The following is a 22,507-nucleotide window of genomic DNA, read 5'->3' on the forward strand; positions in this document are numbered from 1 at the left end:
CATTAGTTTAATGAAGGACTAAAAAGTAAACAGTTACAACATAATGTGCAAAGTGCAATGATGTATACCAAGGGTATTATGAAAAGGTACCAAAACTTGCAATGAAGTCAGAGAAAGTACAAGAGGTTATGCCTGAGTTGACTCTTAAAGTAAGAGTAAGAACTGACCAGATATAAGAGTTGCAAGAGTCAGATGAGACAGAAAAGCTTCTGTAGAACTGCAAGTCATCAATATTAGTTTTACGCAGAGTGTTCATGGTAGAGATAAGAGACAAGTTAGGAATGTTACAGCAGATAGGTTAATTTTCACAGTAATCCTGTGACGTACATTCTCCTCCTCTCCATTCTATAGAGGAGAACACTAAAGTCCAAAGAGAATAAGTAGCTCTCCAGAAGTCTGATTTCAAAGCCTAAGTCTCTAGTAGTCAGTTTTGCTTCACTGTACATATTCTGCTTTGTCAGAAAATTTTAAGTTTTATTTTGAGTTAAATTTATAAATAGAGGGACCCTATTGTAAGATAAAAATAAAGAGAACTTATATTTTTTATTTTTATTGATTTCAGAGAGGAAGGTTGGGGGGGGAGGGGAGAGAAAAAACATCACTGATGAGAGAGAATCATTGATCAGCTGCCTCCTGCATGACCCCCACTGGGGATCAAGCCCACAACACTAGCATGTGCCCTGACTGGGAATTGAACCATGACCTCCTGGTTCATAGGTCAATGTTCAACCATGGAGCCATGCTAGCTGGGCAAAATAAAGAGAACTTTTAAAGTGCAAAGCCTTTAGCAATTAACATAAAAGAGTTAGGTCTAGGGTTTAAAGCAGTGGGTTTGCTCTTCTTGGTCAGTTAATCATTCCCACACCACAGAGTTCAGCCCTAGCTGATCATAATGGGGACTTAGTAGGAATGCAGTGATCCATATTCAAGCTTAATCACGGGTTATATACATGATCTGTATATTGCATTGTGTGTCCACCACCCAAAGTCAAATCATCTGTCACCATATATTTGGCCCCCTTTACCCTTTATAAACCCCACCCACTCTTTCAGTTTCCTCATCTGCAAAATAAGTAGTACCAACTTCATAGGGTTGTTGTGAGGATTAAATAAGTCAGTATTTACAAAATACTAAGAGTGTCTGGTGCACAGTAAACACTATGTAAGTGTTAGCTGCTAGTGTTAAAATACAATAAAGAAAAGCATACATAATATACAAAAACTTAGAGATCATAGCATAGATAATCATTACTAGGTTGTTGCAGAAAATAAGAGATCAATGGGCTGAAATTTCTGGGAAAGGCCTTGAAAATGAGCTAGGACTGTTCATTGAAAAGATTCTGATAATAGAGATAAAAATGGAAGGAATTCCACCACAGTATAATAGCACAAACAGACATACAGGAACAGGAAGGAAAAGGAAAAGGAAGACTGGGTTGGTTGACGAAAATAAAGGTGGATAAGGCTGGAAAGGTAGATTAATGCAACTTATGCAGACTCTTTAATGCTGAAGTGATCAATTAGATTTGAAATGATAAATAGGAATATTTTTAAGGATCTAAATAGAGAAATGGCACGAGAAGGTAACTTAGGAAGATTTCTGCTTGGATGAAATGAAAGAGATGAAAAGCACAGCTGAAGAATAAAAGAGATTTCTATTTTTGCCGCTACGGATGGAGAAGGGAACTTATTTATGCATCAATACACTTCAATGATCTTACACACTTTTAAATATATAATGCTATTTCATAAAGCTGATGAGGAGCAAATTAGATAACACTTGAAAGCACTTTATAGGCTAAAAAGTACTTTAAAAGTGCTAATATCACTACCATCATAGTTGCTATAAAGGCATTTTTTTTTATATACTTTAAGAAGAAAACATAAAATATGTGGTCAGTGACAAAGAACCAAGAGTGAAAAGATCAGGACTATACAGACTATGATTAAACCACTGAAAAATGTATATGGATCCATGTACCTTATCACAGTCCTAGTATCATTGAAGAATGAGGATGGCTCCACCTGGATAGAGATGGTATTCTACGTAGATGACAAGATACTTCATTGACCTTCTCAACACACCCACAAAGATGAAACCCTGAACAGAGAACTTGCCCTTTTGGATTGCTAAAAAAGTAATTTTAGTCAGTCAAAACATAATAATACTCAAGCTAGAGAGGTAGTGCATTATAGAACAGAGCCTGGGCTTAGAAACCAGGAGATCGGAATACAAATTATGACTCTATCACTTTCTAGCTGATTCTTGAATAATTCACTTAATCAGTATTCTTAAATCAAACTGAGTGGTCTGAACCTCAGGATTTCCAGCTGGTAAGTGCACCAAACCTTACAGTGTTTAGATTGCCAAATCAAAATGTGAAAGCACTTTGTAAACATTTTTTTTATAAATGATAATTTATAAGAATAATTATTATTATCTTAGGGTCATAGGCCAGCAGAGGATCCTGAAAGCCTGCTTACTTGTAACCTGATTTCTCCTACCCAGAGCCAGGAGAAGAGCTTTATCACTTCAATTTTGTATTTTTAGGATGTAAAAACTTGAGGTACTTCTTCTTGGGGGACAAGAGGTCAAGCAACAGATATACTACAGCAGAGAGAAGAAAAAAAAGCAAGCCTCACAGGAATCACAAGAATCAATGTTGACTATTCCAAGTCTTTGGAAAATTCTGTGATTTATCAGTCCTGGAGACTAAATTTTACATATGAAGTTGTCAAACAATGGTAAATAAATTAATAAAATAAAATAATATGAAGTTGTCAGATTAATGATAAATAAATTAGGGAGGAGCCACTTTTGATTTTGCCTAAACTTTATAATCATTGGTTGTGGGATAAGGATAAAGACAGTCAAGTTCCTAATGAAAAAGGAGAAGATCCCACTAATGGATATATTCATAATCCCTTCATTACTAAGAGAAATATCTGTCAATGGAGGAAGATGGCAGTGGAAAATAGTACTCTAACAAATAAGGTTTCAATAACTACCAAGAATATTCTAAGTAAGTGACTAATAACCTCTTACCAGTGGAAGTATGAAATAATACGGAGTCCAAATTCAAAGATCCCCAAATTATTGAAGAATTTACTTTCTTTTTTTTTCTTAGGAGACACAAACAACTTTAACAGTTCATGAAGTGGAAAATCTCCTTTTGCAGAACTGCCCAGAATTGCTAATAAAAATTAATCACTGCCCAAATCAGTAGCAAGACAAATTCTGATTTATCAATTTTCTCACTAATAAGCTGGAGCCCTGAATATTGACAAAAAAAAGTAAAACGAACACTCACCAATTTGTGAAGTAAATCATCTTTCTTATTGCAATGAGAAAAAATCCAACTTTTGATGGTTTCAGCCACTTTTAACAGGATGCCTCGCTAAAGGAGATGAATGACATTACATAGGATTATTAAACTACAACCAGATAGCAGAAAAACTTCAAATAATTACATCTAATGAATCACAGTTTTTATCAGGGTAAGAAAGAAAATCATTCAGGTTCTATGTTTTGTCAGTATGTCTCAGCCTCGTTATTAGTTTCCAAATTTACTTACATATCAAAATCACATGGATTTGATTTTAGTTAGAAACATATTCCTGGGCCACAAACTGAAGGTTCAGATTCAGTAAGTTTGAAATGAGACTTGAAAATGTGATTTTTAATGAGCCACCAGAAGTCATCTTGATGTAGCCCATTTATCTTCGGTATACTATAAACTATATCAGAATGATGATGGTATGTATTTCAGAGGAAAACCATAGGGTTCTCTAAGATCATTCCATAATACTAAGGCAGGAAGAAATTTTAATTTTAGAAAAACTGTCTCATTGAAATAAAAAGCATATTATTGAATCACTCCCCAAATTCAATATACCGTAATAGCCCATTTCCTGAGCATGCCAGCAAATGGAGTTTACATTCCTTGAGGGATTACTATATCTCAGGTACTGAAAAGCAATCATGGGAAGGAAGATGAACACACATAATGTTGTCAAGAACTTGATACAGAAGAGACAGTACAAATAATTACAAACCAATGTAAAGTGTGAAAAATGTGGGAAAAGAAGAGGCCAAGGGGAGCTAATACTGGAACTAAACCCTAACAGATGAATGGAAATGTAGCAACAAAGGAGGTTAGAACACTCCAGGCAAGGGAACTGGATAATTACAGAAGAGAGCCAGGGACGAACATGCCATGGGGATGGTGGCACAGTTTGGGACAGCTAAGACCCAAGGGAAAAAGGGAACTGGAATAAAGTTGAAAAGGTACACTGAGATGGGTTTGAAAGGACTTTGGTCTCATATGACACATCTTTTAGATCTTATCCTGTAGGCTGTGAGGAGCCAACTAAGGTTTTGATGCAAGGAAGTGAAATAATAAAGAAATCATTTTAGAAAAATAACTGGAAACAGTTCAGAGGCTGTACTGGCAGGGAATGACTGTAGCCAAGAGCATGATTAGGAGAGTAGTACAGCTAAATAATGTCATAGGCCTGCACTAGGATAGCAAAAATGGTAATAATTAGGGTTAGATTTTAGAGACATAGAAGCTGACTTGACATATTATTTTGTGACCAAATCAAGTTGGGAGTGATGGGAAGTTGTAAGATAACTAGGAGGGTATAATTTGGAAATATAAAAAAATTTTGTTTGTTTGTGGGGTGCTCAGGAAAACTCTGTTTTAGACATGTTGAATCTGAGTTTCCTGGGGCACAGGTAGGTGGAAATGTCTAACAAAGATCTGGAACTCAGCGAAGATGGAGAATAGACCATAAGTGGCCAATGAAGGCAAGAAAGTACCGGGAATCTCTCAGAGAAAACAGATCAAGCAGAGAAGAGGCCCGATTCTAAACTTCCACTGCAGATACCAAAAAAGGGGGTCCTCATGATTTTTGTCTGTCTGATTATGGCAGCCAAGATTGCATGGGGGAATATAGGGAAAAACATGGAGTCTTTGCAACTCAGAAATAACCTTGTAAACAGTAAAGAGCCTACTTAATGTCAAATAAGAATCTTTAGTATGAGTTTATAAGACAAGTGTTCTCCTACACCCTTGCCTTCTGATTGAGTTTTAAAAGCTTAAGGGTTAAAATTAATGGAAGGCAAACCAGTGATTCTTTAAAAAAAAGAAAAAGAAAGAAAAGAATAATCACAGGAAAAGAAATCAGAAAAATATACAGACAATAAATATTCATGGTGAGAATACCAGTACAAATTACTCAGTAAGTACTTTACAATCACGTTAAAAAATAAAGTTAAAAAAGCAATAAATACTAAGGGCCGTTTCATCACGAACTCATATCAAAAAAGTTGCTTTCCAAAAAATAAATAAATAACAAATACTTAACTGTTTGAACAGAATTTTGAGGGCAATTCTAAAAATATATCCACTGAGAAGGAACTATAGTACAGACATTTTCTAAAATTTAGTTGCCCCAAATTTAGAAAAACTCCATTTTAGAAAAATATAGCTCATACAGTTGAAATGTGTAAGTGAAGACTAAATAAACTTTCTAGACATGTGGTAATTTTAAAAAATAACCTCTGGCTATGCTTTTTACTGTTCCTCAATTTCTGAGTCAATGACATTTTAAACCCTCATTTTATCCTATATAATAAAAGCCTAATATGCTAAGTGTCTGGTCATCCCGTTGTCCGTTCAACCAATCAAAGCGTAATATGCTAATGATATGCTAAGGCCGCTCAACCGCTTGCTATGACGTGCACTGACCACCAGGGGGCAGACGCTCCGATTGGTAGGTTAGCTTGCTGCTGGGTCCGGCCGATCGGGACTGGGCAAGACGGCCGGACATGCCATGGAGCCCTTCCATGGTCCCTCCGGGCTGGCAACCTCCCCTGTACCTCCCCAGCCCCGATCATGCACCAGTGGGGTCCCTTGGCCTGATCTGCGCCTTCCCGCAATCTGGGATGAGGGCCCCCCCCCACCCTGAGTCCATGAATTTCGTGCACCGGGCCTATAGTTTATTTATAAACTAATAACATTTCTATATGTAAAAATACCTGTCATGAATGAAAGGACTGAAAACCTACAAGAAGCAACACACACACACCTGAACACACCACACACACACCTGAACACACCACACAGGTCAATGCAAGTTAATCCCATGTCCCTTTGTTTGTCTTTTCTTGTCAAGTAATCCAAAATTCAAGTTTTAATCTATAAATAATCTATTAGATATATCTGTGGGTTTTCCTTTCAAAACCCTCCCCAGGAACATCCATATTTGAAAGGACCAAGGAGCAGGAAGGGTTTAAGTACAGAGGACTAGCAAATTGATTCCGAACCATGTGAGCTCTAACTCTCCTAACTCTCACCCTTTGGGTGTTGGTCAAAAACAAAACAAAACAAAACAAAATAAAAAACCAAACCATTTCTCTGGTATTTACTCTGCTATTGCAAATGGGCCCAGCTTGGTTACCTCACTTTTAGGGATTTTTCAAAGAAGAACAGGAGAAAAGATCTCTATCGCCCTAGAGTAAATGAGTAATTGAAAACTTTCAAAGCTACCTCCTGAAAATAATTGATCTTGTAGTAAAACACCGATTAAATTAGAATGCTCAAAAAATTAGGTAACCTAGTTATAGTTTTCTACTAAATTAGAATTCTTTGTATTAAAACAGAATATATTTTTTATTTTAATAAAATAAAAGGACATAAATGAATTTAGGTTAATAAATTTTATAAAACACCAGAGGCCTGGTGCATGAAAATTTGTGCACTTGGGGGGTGAGGGGAGAGGGGAGGTTCCTCAGCCTGGCCTGCGCACTGTTGCAGTCTGGGATCCCTTGGGGGATGTCTGCCTGCTGGCTTAGGCCTGCTCCCTGTGCCTAAGCATCCGTCTCGAAGTCTGGGAGCCCTTGCTTCTTACTGCCCGCCTGCTCACCGCTCCTTACCGCTCAGCTTGCTGCTCCTTAGTGCTGCCTCGGAGGCCGGAGGGGCTCCTGCCACTGCCACTGCGCTTGCCCAGCTTCTGGCTGAGCGGCATTCCCCCTGTGAGAGTGCACTGACCACCAGGGGGCAGCTCCTGCATTGAGCGTCTGCCCCTGATGGTCAGTGAGTGTCATAGTGACTGGTCATTCTGCTGTTTGGTCAATTTGCATATTACCCTTTTATTATATAGGATAATTTATGGAGATTCTTCTAGCATCTTAGCCTCATAATGCTGTACAGGAACTATGAGGTATGTATTATATAAAAATATATAATACTGCAAACATAAAGAGCATTAGAAATTGAGATAAGTATACTCGCTCCATCACATATTCTTGAAACTATTTATGAAATACCTTATCAATTTGCTTTCTTATAATTTGTGCTCTTAATATAACAGCCCTACTAGCTGGGTTCTCATTAATGTTTTAGTGTATTTTTCTGGTCCTTTCCAGATAACTTCATTATTTAAATAAATAATATATTTTGATCCTCAACCATATTCATTTCTACTTTTTATACAAATTACCCACGAGATAGTCTGAAACAGCAAGGTTTCATTTTTATCTAAACAGGCAGTTTTGTACTACTGATGAAATAAAAAATAAAGTCTTACCAGTGTGGGGGAGGACAAGGTGTTTTTTTGTTTTTGTTTTTTGTAAGGCAAAGAACAAAAGATTAAGTCATAGAGAAAGAACATGCTTCCTTACTTTTGGCAGGGCTCTTGTAGGGGACTTTTGTTGTCCCTCTGCCACTGTGCATTTTTCTGCTTTTGGTGACAGAGAAGAACATATTTCAAAGTCTGTGTGTCCCAGATCCTGTAAGTACTGGTAAAGTGGAGAATTCTGAAAGAGACATCAAATAAAACATATATCAAAATCATTATTATTTCAAGTTTTAGAGGCCAAATTCAATACCAAATGTCACTATCATGACCAGTATGCCCAAATTCTTTAAGGTTTAATCTATAAAAAAGCGAATTATATCACAATACTATTTAACATAAAAAACACACACCAACAAACAGTTTAACAAAGGGATCCAAAAGGGGGGATAACTCTGAATAAAACACACAGATATTTTTGAGTGAGCATCAGCAAGGAAAAATTAATTTAGGAATATAAATAGATTTGTTAAGAAATTTCTTTGTCCGAATTTTTGTAATATTAGAGTATACTGCTTCAAAATAGCTAATCCTGGCTATATATAGCTCCTACGAGGACCTATACTGAAGAACAGTTATTAATTGAAAGCAAGAAGAATTAGGAAATGATTGTACTGTATTAATTATAATTGTATCATACCATCATATTCACTGATCCAGTCAAGCACAAATATGTATTATTATACTATAGATAACACATACAGTTCCCAGCACTATAAAAAAACTTAAAACTCCAAGAAAGTTAACTAAGATGAGCTTATGTCCAAGCATATGGTAAATGAGAGACAGTGTAGTTAATAAAAGCATTAGAACACAGTGGTTAAAGACAGAAACTCTGGAGCCGGACCATAGATTCAAATTCCAATTCTTACTAGCTGGGTAACTATGGCAATTTATAATCTTTTCATGCTCCAGTTGTCTCAACTAAAGATAGGAGGAATAATATTACCTAGTTCATAAATATAAAGCACTTAGAACAGTACATGACACATAATAAGCACTCAATTTATACTTTAACTTTATATAGGCTATGTGAAAAGAGCACAGGTTTTGGAACAGATGGGGTTAAAAATCATCCCAATCCCACCAAACAGAAAGATCACCATCACTACTGGATGAAAATTTATGAGACAACTCTTTCTGGATAAAAAAAGCAAACTTTAATTTTAACTTTTAGTTTTCTCTAAAGTACAAAGTTAGTGATATGTTTAAAAATAAACCTTGATTCCACTCAACAAATCTATCTATCTATCTATCTATCTATCTATCTATCTATATATATATAAAAGGCTAATATGCAAAGTGTCCCCTAGGGAATTTGACCAGGAGTTCGATCGCTTGCTATGACATGCGCTGACCACCAGGGGGCTGCACAGAATGAAGGAAGGCCCCAGCCGGCAGATGGAAGACCCTGATCTGATCGGCCTTGGTCGCTGGCCAGACCTAGGGACCCTACCCGTGCACGAATTTTGTGCACCAGGCCTCTAGTTCTATATAATAAAAGCCTAATATGCTAAGTGTCTGGTCGACTGGTCGACCGTTCAACCAATCAAAGCATAATATACTAATGATATGCTGTTCAACCTCTCGTTATGATGTGCGCTGACCACCAAGGGGCAGACACTCCAACCAAGTTAGCTTGCTGCTGGGGTACGGCTGATCGAGACTGAGTGAGATGGGCTGGACACACCCTGGAGACCTCCCATGGTCCCACCCTGGCTGGTCAACCTCCTGCGACTATCCCTGCCTTGATCATGCACTGGAGGGGCCCTCGGCCTGGCCTGCACCCGCTCGCAATCTGGGACCCCTCAGGGGATGTCGAAAAGCTGGTTTCGGCCCAATCCTGCAGGCCAGGCTGAGGGATCCCACTGGTGCACGAATTCGTGCACCGGGCCTCTAGTATTTAATATTTTAAAAAGACCTTATGTTAGGTGTCAGACATACAAGAACAACTATCACCAAAACAACAGATAGCAACATAGCTGACACAATACTATGTGGCAAAAGCTTAACTAAGCATTACATGCATCATCTTAGATAAGGCTCACAATCTTACCTAATAATAGACAAACATGTAAATTGACCATACCTTCGCTATGCTAACCAGCCAATCAGGAGAGTATGCAAATTAACCTAAAAAAGATGGCGGGTAATTTGCATACGTAGGCTACAAGCGGTGGAGCGAAGCCTGATGGCCCCAGGGCCGGCAGCGCAGTGAAGCCTCATGCCCCCGGGCCGGCGGCACAGCGAAACCTCATGGCTCCGGGGCCGGCTCAGGCCGGAGCCTGGCCAGAGCTGAAGGCCTGGGTGCTGGGTGCCGGAGGAAAATCGGTGCCAGCAGCCAGGGGAAAGGAAGGCCTATTGCACGAATCTCTTCATGCCAAAGGCCTCTAGTCTATACTAATAAAAGCCTAGGTGACCCTCACGTGAGATGTCGTCACAAGATGGCTGCCATAAGATGGCCATGTGCACAGTGGAGGCGGGGCCCAGCGGCCGTTCCACGTAGTGATTCCTGGGGGTCCTGCGGCTCCACGCGGCACGGAGGAGGCCGGTCCCAGTGGAGGAGGTGGGAGGAGGAGGGGAGGGCAGTTGGGGCTATCAGGCCAGCAGAGGAGGGCAGTTAGGGGCGATCGGGCCGGCAGGGAAGGGCAGTTGGGGCGATTGGGCCGGCCGGGGAGCGGTTAGGGGGTGATTAGGTTGGCAGGCAGAAGCGGTTAGGGGCAATCAGGCAGGCAGGCAAGCGGTTAGGAGCCAGCGGTCCCGGATAGTGAGAGGGATCCCCCGAGGGATCCCAGATTGGAGAGGGTGCAGTCCGGGCTGAGGGACACCCCCCTCCAGTGCACGAATTTTGTGCACTGGGCCACTAGTCTATAATAATAAAAGCATAATATGCTAATTAGACCGGACGTCCTTCAGGACGACCTTCCGGACAAAAATGCTGGGGCTGAGAGGGAAGCCTGGGTCCCAAGTGCCAGAGGAAAGCTGGTGCCGGCAGCCGGGGGAAGGAAGGCCTACTCTTGCACAAATTTCATGCATGGGGCTTCTAGTAAACTCTATAAAATGTATCATCATCACCATCATCTATTGTTATTCCCATTTCATAGTTGAAAAAACAGATTCACTCAGGCCTACCCTGTATTTGGAATACAAAGTATTCATTATTGCTCTTCTGTTTAATCACCTAAGGAAAAAAAATCTAGGTTACAGATATTCTATTTTGCTATTCTGTGAGCTGTGACATAAACTGGAAAAGAAAAGGACATTGGGGCCAATGCTGACACAGCATTATAATTTGCATAAAAAGAAGTTTGGACTCATCCCCACCCCCAAGCTCTTCCCAAAGAACAGTTAGCAGTCAAGAGTGTGCCTCACGAGTTCAAGTGAGTCTTTAATTAGGACAGGAATCAGCAAACTAAAACTGTTGGATTAGATTTGTCCCCCCTTCTATGCCTATTTTTATATGATTGGGGAACAAGAAATGGTTTTTACGTTTTGAAATCGTTGGAGAAAGTATCAAAAGACTAATATTTTGTGATACATGAAAATTATGTTAAAATTTTCATAAATAAAAGTTTTATTGGAATATAACCACACTCATTGATTTATGTATTATCTGTGGCTGCTTTTGCACTATACCAGCAAAGCTAAGACACAGACCATATGGCCCGCAAAGTCTAAAATATTTACTATCTGGCCTGTTATAGAAAAAGTTTGATGACCCTTGAATTAGTGTAACTCTACTTTGATCCATCTTATTTATTGTTCTTCCCCATGGAAGTTCATTTGAAGAAAGAATTCTACTGCCTTAAAAACAAGTTGTTGTTGTTTTTAAGTATGTAAACTTTTCAAAAGATCATCCAAGTGAACTAGCATTCTTGTTCTTTTGCTGCTCTGATGGTTCACAGTTCAGTTTGAAAACACAGATTGAGTAATTCAAGGCAATATTTGAAGATCAACTATGGGTGATCCAAACTGAGTACGAATGCTTAGCTGATATGCAGAATATACAGTATTAATGTAAATAATGTAATTTTAATGAAAAATGCTTTTTTTCCAAAGTGGGGAAAAAGAAGGAATTGAGAAGAGTGGATTGTTTTACATTTTTGTAAATCTCTTTACTGTCTTGTTTAATAGGAGATAGCTGGATTCTTGTATTTGCTTCTGCATTCATTCTGCTGCAATTTATTGTTTTGGATGAAGTATATAAAGAAAATCACACCTTAAACAGATGTACAGTTGGAAAGGGAATAGTAATTTAAGTCTTTTCTGATAATCGTATTATCAAAGAATAGCCATATTGATGAGTTTTTCATACTCTGAACATTCACAAGAGAGTAAAAGTGAAAAAGGCAGATAATATCTTGGTATTAAAACCTGATTGTCCAATATAAAATAACTTATTTTTGGTTTTCTTTTACAAGAGCAAGGTGAGGCTCCCTATTGTAACAGCCCTCATTCATATATTTGAAGGTTTGGGGCTATTAGGCTTTAGACTAATAGATATTTCTATGTATCACATAGTGAGCATGATTATAGGTTGATGGCAGCTTTAGAAGGGATTTTGTGTGTGTGCAGAGGGTAAGGCAGAGTAGGTGGTGATAGGTAATTTTCTTTATTATAACTTTTCTTCCTTGGTTCAAGCAAAATAGAACCACAAATGTTTCAGTTAAGCTGTTTTCTTAAAGAGAAATCATCAGCACTAAACTCAAAATATAATTCTGTAGTATTGGAGAATGTTACTGCTGCCAAAAGAAATATGAGAAACCCCAGACACAGCATGTGGGAGCTTCTCCTCAGGAAATCCTTGTGGTTAACGATTCCTGTAAATTTCAGCTGACAGAAAACACACATCATAGTACCAGAAAAATTTTGCTAAATGAATGATAGCCAAGAGTTTTTGGTTGTGCTAAGATTGTTCTGATGGTTGAAACATATTCTTATAAGAAAAAATAAATAAAAATAGACAGGAAAACACCAACATTTTTGCTGAACAAGCATTTCATGAAAATGACTCATTTAAATCCTAGACTACTTATACTTCTGCACCCCCTCCCCCATTAAACATATCAGACCCCACTCTAATGGTATATAAAGTCTGAACCACTCTAAAGCACTGTTTATTTTCTGCATGATTTTTGGTGCATTCTGCAGAAGTGCCAATACCTTTATTGCTGGTTTGCATTTAAGAAGGAAGATTCCTGGCCAGCATGGCTCAGTGGTTGAGCGTCAACCTATGAACCAGGAGGTCATGGTTCAATTCTCATTCAGGGCTCAGGTTGCAGGCTTGATCCCCAGAAAGGGGAGTGTAGAAGGCAGCCGATCCATGATTTTCTCTCATTATTGATGTTTCTTTCTCTCTTTCTCCCTTTCCCTCCTCTCTGACGTAAAAAAAAAAAAAAAAAAAAAAAAGCCCTAGCTGGTATGGCTCAGTGGATAGAACGTCGGCCTGTGGACTGAAGGGTCCCAGGTTCGATTTGGTCAAGGGCACATACCTTGGTTTGATCCTCAGCCCTTCCACACTCTGTCTCCGCCTCCCTTCCACTCTCTCTAAAAATCAATGGAATAATATCCTCCAGTGAGGAGTAACAAAAATAAAGAAGGAAGATTAGTGTAGAAATGGAGGGAAGGGTGAGGGGTAAATGCTTTTATTATTAGGCTCTCTTCTAAACTGCTTTAAACCCTCACAGGTAGAACAAGTTGTAACCTTTCAGTTCTAGCCAAGAGAGAAGAACAGGCCAAACATGGAAGAATTAGGTAGCCTATTCTATAATAGACATTAACTGAACATCTTCTTTGTGTAAGGTAATATCTAGGCACAGGGGAGAAAACAAAACAGATGAGATCCTTGTTAAAAGTTTTATTCTATGATACTTCTGATAAGACCATGGTATACTGGCTTTCAACAATACCAACAAAAATACTGCGTGGTCTGGTACTTTTCAGGTAGGCCACTATGTTTCAGGAAAATCCTCTCTTAATCACAGCTACTCTCAGGGCTGTATACCCTTTTAGAAAAGCAAATTGTAGTCTGTAACAACTCCTGGCCAAATTCTGATTCTGGTTCCTCATAAAGTATCTGCTCAGTCTTCTAGATGTCCATGACTCAGTGCTAACAGCATTCCACTGGCTAGAAAAAAGGAAACTTAAGTGACAAGCTTCATTTGTTCATTTATCACTAATCAAATATTTATTGAGCACCTATTATACGTCAGATACCAGAGTTATAGTAGTTTTCTGCCATTAACTTCTCTCTGGGGATGCTCAAGAAAAAGTTAACTTTTTCCCTAGTTATAAAAAGGGAACAAAGTTCAACTGCTCAACTTCACAGATTTTGTTTTATTTTTGAGTTAAAAATGCAAACAGTACAGTCCTAGCTGGTTTGGCTCAGTGGATGGAGCATTGGCCTGGGGACTGAAGGGTCCTGGGTTTGATTCCAGTGAAGGGCACATGCCTGGGTTGCAGGCTCAATCCCTAATAGGGAGTGTGCAGGAGGCAGCCGATCAATGATTCTCTCTCATCATTGATGTTTCTATCTCTCCCTCTCCCTTCTTCTCTGAAATCAATAAAAAAATATTTTTTAAAAATATAAACAGTACAAAAAGATATAAAATGTGAAATAACTTCCTTTATCCTACCTCTGACCCCTACTCACTCTCCCCAAATGTAACAAACATTCTTTAGTTTGTGAATTGCTTCCCCCCCCCGCCCAATTTAGTACCCATTTATGATTGAAAGTGGTTGGCAATGTAGGGACCAAGATGATTCCTAGATTTCTGATTTGAACAATTAGGTGGTGCTATTTACTAAAATATAAAATAATGGCAGAGCAACAAATCTGAAGAGGGAGGTGATGAGTTAGAGGTACCTGTGAGATACTCAAATGTGAATAACTTGGACCTAAAGTATCTGGACCTAAAGATTCTGTAGATCAGCCTAGTTTGAATGTAGAGATTTGAGTTTTTAGCAAATAGGTATGGCGACAAATCAATATGGTAGCATATAGTTATGGAAATCTGGAATAGGTAAGCTCAGTTAGAGATAATACATAGTATGAGAAGACGAGAGGGCCCTAAGAGAGATCAGTATTTTGGAAAAGAGTAGTGAAAAGCTGGAAAATAATAAGGTTAACAGTAAAAATAGTTAACATTTGTTGAGTTGCTTATATGCTTATGCATTACAGTTAAGCATGTTTTATAATACCTAATTTACTCCTAACAAACTTCTGAATACTACTATTCATATTTTAGAAAGAAATTGGGGCATATGGTTACCCAGAAGAATGTGAAGCTAACTGGTCTGACTCCAAAGCCCACACCCTTAACCAAAACACAAAATTGCCTCTTTCAGGAAAAAGGAGATCTAGAAGGAACAACCAAGTCTTCTCTCTCAAGTTCATCTTGATGTTTTAAAATGTAGGTTATTATTCAGGTGTGGTGAGGCCAACAGATTAGGAGACAACTGCCATTGAAAAGATAGTTTGTTACACTCATAGATCCTCAGAAGGGGGCAGGCCATGCTGGAGGGGAGGGCACATGGGCAGCACCAGGTTGTCCTCATCTCAAATTATCCCCCTTTCACTGGTGGCTTTAGTCCCTTGAATCTAGAAACACAAATTTTGAATCTTTCCTCCCCCAACCCCCACTCCACCCCGCCCATGAATATATTTTGAAGAGTGGCAACTCCTTCAAACCTTCATAGAACTGGTATTCTTATGATCTATAGGCTCCATGATTTTTCTGTTGACTCATCCTAGGAGAGTTCTATATTTATTAGACTTGGGTTAACAAAGTAACAATTAGGAATAATTCAGGCAGAAACCAGAGGGAAATTTGCAGGTATAAAATGCAAAGAAGAAGAATAATCAAAAGGCAGATCAATTTAGAAATCTAGTTACCAACGGTGAAAGAGCCATATAGCAGGCATTAATATGAACAAGATCACAAACAAAATAAAGCAAGTATTCCAGTGCTGCAGTTTCCCACAGGCTATGGGGTTCATAGGTAGTGGGAATCTGGAAATGGCCCTTGACCTGCTCCCCCCTCTACAGCAGAGTTTACCTCTGGTTTAGAGATGCCAGCAGAGGCAGCTAATTCTGTTTGATACTACCCAGATGCATTTTTTTTTTTTAAATCACAGGAGGATATCAGTGTAGGTTCTCATCTGTTTGGTTAACCCCTTCCCCACCATATCTTTCCCAAACAACAGCAGCAGTGAACATGTGTCAGGCACTGTTCTAAGCATTTTTACAGACTAACTCATCTCATTTTTGCAATAACCTTATGAGCCAGAACTCATTTAAGATAAGAGGAAACTAAGGCAAGCATGGAAAGACCAAGTAACTTGGCCTCGGACATGTCATAAATGATAGAGCCAGGATTTGAACCTAGGCAGCTGAGCAAGAGCCAAATCTGTTATTTTCTCTGCTACAATGCAAAAAACTTAGAGTAAATAAGTTCATTAACTTAGTTTAATATAGTATTTTGTATAATTTGTATATTTTTAAAACTAGAAGCTGGACTTGTAATTTTAAAATCATTTAACAGATTAAGTTAGAAAATTCACAATAGGTCAACATGTCTTCTGATAATATCTACATTTATTCCCAGTCATTTATGTTTCAGATGAATTTGCCTCAGATTACACAAGCCTAGAAATTGGCTGCAAAGAATCTTGGGACTAAAAAAATAATAATACTCTATTCTTACAAATTACTTTCAAGTTCAGCTCATTGGTTTTAAAAAATAACTCTTATGCATGCATACAAGTCCTTTGGTTGCTCTCTAACCTCCCCCTCCCCCTACCATTTGTCTCTGGATCTATTCTTGTTCATCAAATTATGTTGATCATTATATTCCACATCTGAGTGAGATCATGTGATATTTATCTTTCTCCGACTGGCTTATTTCACTTAGCATAATGCTTTTCAGTTCCATCCATGCTGTTGCAAATGGTAAAAGTTCCTTCTTTTTTATAGCAGTATAGTATTCCATTGTGTAGATGTACCAGTTTTTAATCCACTCATCTGCTGATGGGCACTTAGGTTGTTTCCAAATCTTAGCTAGTGTAAATTGTGCTGCTATGAACATAGGGGTGCATATATATCTTTTCTGATTGGTGTTTAGCATAACCAATGAACACTGACACTGGGGCAGTGGGGGCTTGCCTGGGGTGGGAATGACTGGGCAGGGGGGGCCAATTGGGGAAAAAGGAGACATATGTAAAACTTCAGACAAATTATATATATATATATTTCTTCTAATTAATTTTTTGTCAATGTGCATGAATCCGTGCTGCACTGGACCACTAGTGTGGGATATAAAACTGAAACTCACGAACACAAAAGCAGTGTGGTGATTGCCAGAGGGATAGGGGTGGGAGGAGAAAGGGGTTCTAATATAAGGTGACAGGAGATTTGACTTTGGATTGTGGGCACACAGTGTAATATACAGATCTTGTAAACATAGAAGCCCACACCTGAAACCTAGATATTCATGTTGACCAATATCACCCAATCATTGTAATAAATAAATATTAATATTAAAGAGAAAAAAATAACTTATGACACGGGAGAGAAAATATGGCTCACATATGATAAAATTGATTTAATTTACAATAAACTCATTTAAAAAATAAGAAAAAGATTTTAAAAACTGTAAAATGAGCAAAGGGTATAAACAGGCAGTTCAAAGGAAAAGAACATACATACCTTAATCAATAAAGAAATTTTAAAAAAAGAATAAAGACAAGATCATAAAATTTTCCCTAAAACTGCTTATCTATAAAAAACAAACAAAAAAACATGTTGGACTTTAACCTTGATTGAAGACATGCAAATTAAAGATAATTTTATCTGGTAGTTGGCAATAATTAAGAAGTTTGATCATATTTAGTGTTGCCAAGGGTATGAGGAAATAGATGCTTCATACACTATTAGTGGGAATATAGCTATGAAAACAAATGTATGCATCTACTGAACTAGCAATTCTACTATGCATTTGTTCTATGGGTATAACTATAGAAGTCAGTTAAATGTACATATGAGAATACTGACTACTTTAATCATTTAAGAACCCATTTACATTTAAAAAAGTCAAATTATACATTTCTATGTGTATTAGACATATATTTGCATATATGTATATATGAATATAATTATACTGAAAATGATCTGGAAGAAAACTGATTACAGTAGTTACTTGTGAGGAGAAAAGTGAAAGAAATTGGGGAAGGAAAGGGGAGATTAAGGGAGGGCTGATGCTTTCCCTGTATTTGACTTTTAAAAATATATATATATATTTTATTGATATTTTACAGAGAGGAAGGGAGAGGGATAGAGAGTTAGAAACATTGATGAGAGAGAAACATCGATCAGCTGCCTCCTGCACACCTCCTACTGGGGATGTGCCCGTAACCAAGGTACATGCCCTTGACTGGAATCGAACCTGGGACCCTTCAGTCCGCAGGCTGACGCTCTATCCACTGAGCCAAACCGGTTAGGGCTGTATCTGACTTTTTACAATGAGAATATATTTATATTATTTATGTGGAAAAAGGTACCCAGCATAAGGCTGATCTTAAAAAAAAAAGGTGTTGAATTGTTAGTTTAACAAATTAATTAGAATGGTCCGGTGTATTTTTCTCTTTCAAAACTAATGAACTCCTAGCCCGGCAGCTCAGTTGGTTAGAGTGTTGTCCTGATATGCCAAAGTTTCAGGTTCAAGTCCTGGTCACAGCACATACAAAAATCAACCAATGAATGCATAAATGAGTGGAACAACCAATCTCTCTCTCAGTCTTTCTCTCTCTCTCTCTTTAAAAAAACCCCCACACCCACTAATGATCTACTCAACTATCACACAGTTCCTTGATTTAAAATGTATTATATCAAAGCCATACTATTAGGTCTTGAAAAATGCTAACTATTGTCAGATGCCAGATGATATTTGATCTGTGCAAGTGTATATTTAAACACAAAAAGCAATAGGAAACTAGAGATAGCTACTAACTGAAGGCAGAAGGCAGGAAACATTGGCACAGAAACCTGAAATTGTAGAATTTTGTTAATGAAGACTTCACACCTATATAAATCTGTGCTTATTTAGAAGCCTTTGACTGTCATTCCCTTGTTAACAGAATTTATCAAATTACTTAGTTAACTTTTCTTTAAATGTTTGTATAAATTTTAATTCCTTCAGAAAAAAGTACTGAACTTTAAGTTATATATTTTTAAAATTTCCACCATTCCAATAGAACTTCTAAAAGATTTTTTATTCAAAACAAAATATTTAAGAAAAAAGATATCTGTAATTAATTAGTAATTAGATTTGATAGGAATATTTGCCTGGAAACATTTATTACCTACCAAAATATTTTTTTAAATATTTTCTCTTTAGCTATAGCTTAAAGCTACAAATCTAAATGCAATTATCACATATAGAACATCATTAAAAAATATGACTGAAAAGGATGAACTCCTGTTGTCAATTGCTATTTTCTTATTTCTTTCCAGGCTAATTGCAGAACATCAGAAAATAAGCTGATGAGGAAGATTGTCATTACCAAATTATACAAGGTAGCTATTTTCTCTATTTTTAAGGAATAAGCTTTCAATATATACCAGTAAACGCTAAAACTGTCATAATTAACAAAATCCTACAAAGGAAAAGAAATTTCCCCATTACTATTAATGACATTGCCAATATGCTGTTTCTACGTATTTTTCACTTCTCTTTAATCAGTACACAATCAGAAAGTATAATTTGAAAGCAACCACTTATTGTCTTCCACCCTCCCCACCTTAAACCTTAATATAATAAAAATAGTACCTTGCAACATACAAGATATTACAAAATAATAGGAAACACTTTTCGTAGCCTGCCCATCTCAACATAACTTCTAAATTATTATTCCAAAAGCCCCAAATCCAAGTGTGAATTGTTCCTCAATATCAGCAAAGCAAAATCTAATCATAGAATTCAAAAAGATTACGTAGGCTACAAGGGTCCATAAAAATTAGTTCAACTAATTAAACTACTCACAGACAGCATAGTTCTAATTTCTCCAATTGACCTAGATGAAAAATTTACTGCCTCTTGCCCATGTTCTTTGATCCGTACACGTCTTTCTTTGATGGTTCCCACTTGTTTCTCCAGAACTATACTAGAAAATGGCCACTGAACCGGAGGGCGTGTCTTCATCATTACTAAGCATTTTCCTATCAGAAGCAGCTCTTTGAAAAACCTGAACATTTTCTTCAGTGCCACTCAGTATTACTCAGTAAATGCAGAAAAAGTAATAGGGAAAATGGTTTTTTAAAAAAATGCCTTTAAGAGGATATTACTTAATATTTGTGTTTACATAAAAGTTTTTGAAAACCAGGAGCAGGTATGACATATAAAATCATAAATTTTCCTGACTACAGGCTTCTGGTATTTCCAACAGAAATGCATCCCATCCAATTAATTTTATATAGAATGTTATAAACAACAAAACGTTAAAAAAGTAACATTTTTTCTATATAATAATACAAATGTACTTAATTACAATATAGAGTCCAAAACAAAATAAATTGGAAGATGAAGAGATGCAAAGGGAGAAAGTTGATTTATACAGATTATACACTCAACTGACTGAAAATGAAGAACAGCAGTGACTTGGTCTTAACTAAGGGAATAGAAGATAGCAATAATGGATTGAGCTCTCCCTACCAATATCTGGTTAGTCAACTGGCATATATTGGGCACTTATTGAATGCAGAGCAAAAGCAAGGTGAGAAATTAAAACTACCATTTTAAAGTGCTTTAGAAAAAAAAAAATAGAGCCAGGTCAGACACATTGGCAAAATGTTGGGTGTGAGAAGAGCATGTAATAAACTTTAAAATGAGGTTTGGATATTAGTATATCACATCCAACCTTCTTTTCTTTTTTCCTTATTCCTAATAATAATAATGTGGAGACAGAATTTGTGATTCTGTTAAGAGATAAAGAAGAGAATCTGTAAGGAAAAGTAAAAAAACCCCACACAAGGCAAAGTAGATGTACACTGAAGTAGGAAACCCACTTTAATAAAGGTGTTAAAGACGTATTAATGGTTATGAATTAATGAGCAAAATCCCAACAATAAACTATAGGTAGCCAGATTCAGTCAGCTAAAAACATTACAATGTGGCCCTAGCTGGTTTGGCTCGCTGCATAGAGCGTCAGCCTTCGGACTGAGGGTCCCAGGTTCAATTCCAGTCAAGAGCACATGCCGGGTTGTAAGCCCAATTCCCAATGTGGGCCCGATCCCCAAGTGGGTGCGGGAGGCATCCGATCGATGATTCTCTCTCATCATTGATGTTTCTATCTCTCTCTCCCTCTCCTTCCTCTCTGAAATTAATAAAAAATATATTTAAAAAATAAAAACATTACAATGTAGATTTAAAAATAAAGGATGTCCTCAAGTTTGTTATTTAAAATAAAAACTACTGGACATTTTGATCTGTCATAGTGGGAATAACAACAGGTCTCAATCTACAATAATAAAAGGGTAATATGCTAATTAGACCAGATGTCTTCTGGACGTCATTCCGGACTTCCTTCCTGACAAAGCCAGGGCCGGAGGGAAGCCAGCCCAGGTCCCAGGTGCCTGTTAGCAGCTGAAGGAGGGAAGCCGGTGCTGGCAGCCGGGGTAAGGAAGGCCTACTCTTGCATGAATTTTTGTGCATTGGGCCTCTAGTAGCTATATAAGCAATAATCTAAAAATCCAGAGGCAATGAAGTCAGTACACTATCTAACACTGCCGCTGTGGAGTACATTGAGCTTTGGGCCTTTTCTCCTAAATCCTTATGCCATGATTTGCTTCTGGAAACACGGGGAACAAACCCCTGGTACAGAACCAAGAAAACTAAAATTGAGGTAGGGTGTCTGATCTAAACACAGACTGTAAATGAGCAGAATTTCTCCCTGTATTTCCTAATTAATGGAAGCCTCTAAAGGCCTACTCTAACTCAACTTACCAGATTTGAAAATAATTTCATACTAAATGATGATCTGGTATAACTCCTTCATATAAAAAATGGGAAGCTAACTTTAAATAAATTAAATGATTCAATCAAGATACCCTTATTAATTAACGCCTTTCCACAAGGCTTTTAAAAAATGGAAGTCTTTATATCTATATATATAAAAGCTGAAGCAACCATTTGACCATTAGCTATGACACGCACTGACCACCAGGGTTCAGATGCTCAACGCACGGGCATGGAAACATGGAACAGACTGATGAAGCTCAGAGGAAAGTGGGGAGGGCGGGAAGATCTTATATGCATACTAGAGGCCTGGTGCATGCACCAGTGGGGTCCCTCAGCCTGGCCTGCGGGGATCGGGCCGAAACCAGCAGTCCAACATCCCCCTAGGAGTCCTGGATTGCGAAAGGGTGCAGGCCAGGCTGAGGGACTCTACCAGTGCACGAATCCGTGCACCGGGCCTCTAGTAACTGTATAAGAGAGCAAGATAAAATGTTAAAATCTAAACTGGAACTCTGAAGATATGTGAAGAAGCCAAAATGGAAGAAACAACATGACCCAGATAAAAAAAAGTGAAGACTTGTTTCTCAAGATTTTTTTTTTTTAAATATATTTTATTGATTTTTTACAGAGAAGAAGGGAGAGGGATAGAGAGCTAGAAACATCGATGAGAGAGAGACATCGATCAGCTGCCTCTTGCACACCCCCCAGTGGGGATGCACTCGCAACCAAGGTACATGCCCTTGACCGGAATCGAACCCGGGACCCTTGAGTCCGCAGGCCGACGCTCTATCCACTGAGCCAAACCGGTTCGGCGCAAGATTTTTTTTTTTATAATTCATGTTATAAAACAAATTTAT

At 37.9% G+C, this 22,507-nt stretch overlaps 1 protein-coding gene across 6 annotated transcripts in view; it reads right to left on the bottom strand.

The window, feature by feature from the left end:
- Positions 1–22,507, bottom strand: part of VEZT (vezatin, adherens junctions transmembrane protein) — a 61,488-nt gene that overhangs the window by 27,538 nt on the left and 11,443 nt on the right. For 3 of the 6 annotated variants that reach the window (XM_023749940.1, XM_006084127.3, XM_023749939.1), the window contains exons 2-3: positions 7,688–7,822; positions 3,312–3,398 (exon numbers count right to left, since the gene is read on the bottom strand). In XM_023749940.1, the coding sequence (XP_023605708.1) occupies positions 3,312–3,398; positions 7,688–7,822 (222 nt within the window). Of the gene's footprint in view, positions 1–1,981; positions 2,131–3,311; positions 3,399–7,687; positions 7,823–22,507 lie in introns of those variants that run through there. The other 3 variants (XM_023749941.1, XM_023749942.1, XM_023749943.1) reach the window with 3 other exon arrangements.

The sequence above is a fragment of the Myotis lucifugus genome, unplaced genomic scaffold (genome assembly GCF_000147115.1).
Source record: "Myotis lucifugus unplaced genomic scaffold, Myoluc2.0 scaffold_10, whole genome shotgun sequence".
NCBI classification, from domain to species: domain Eukaryota; kingdom Metazoa; phylum Chordata; class Mammalia; order Chiroptera; family Vespertilionidae; genus Myotis; species Myotis lucifugus.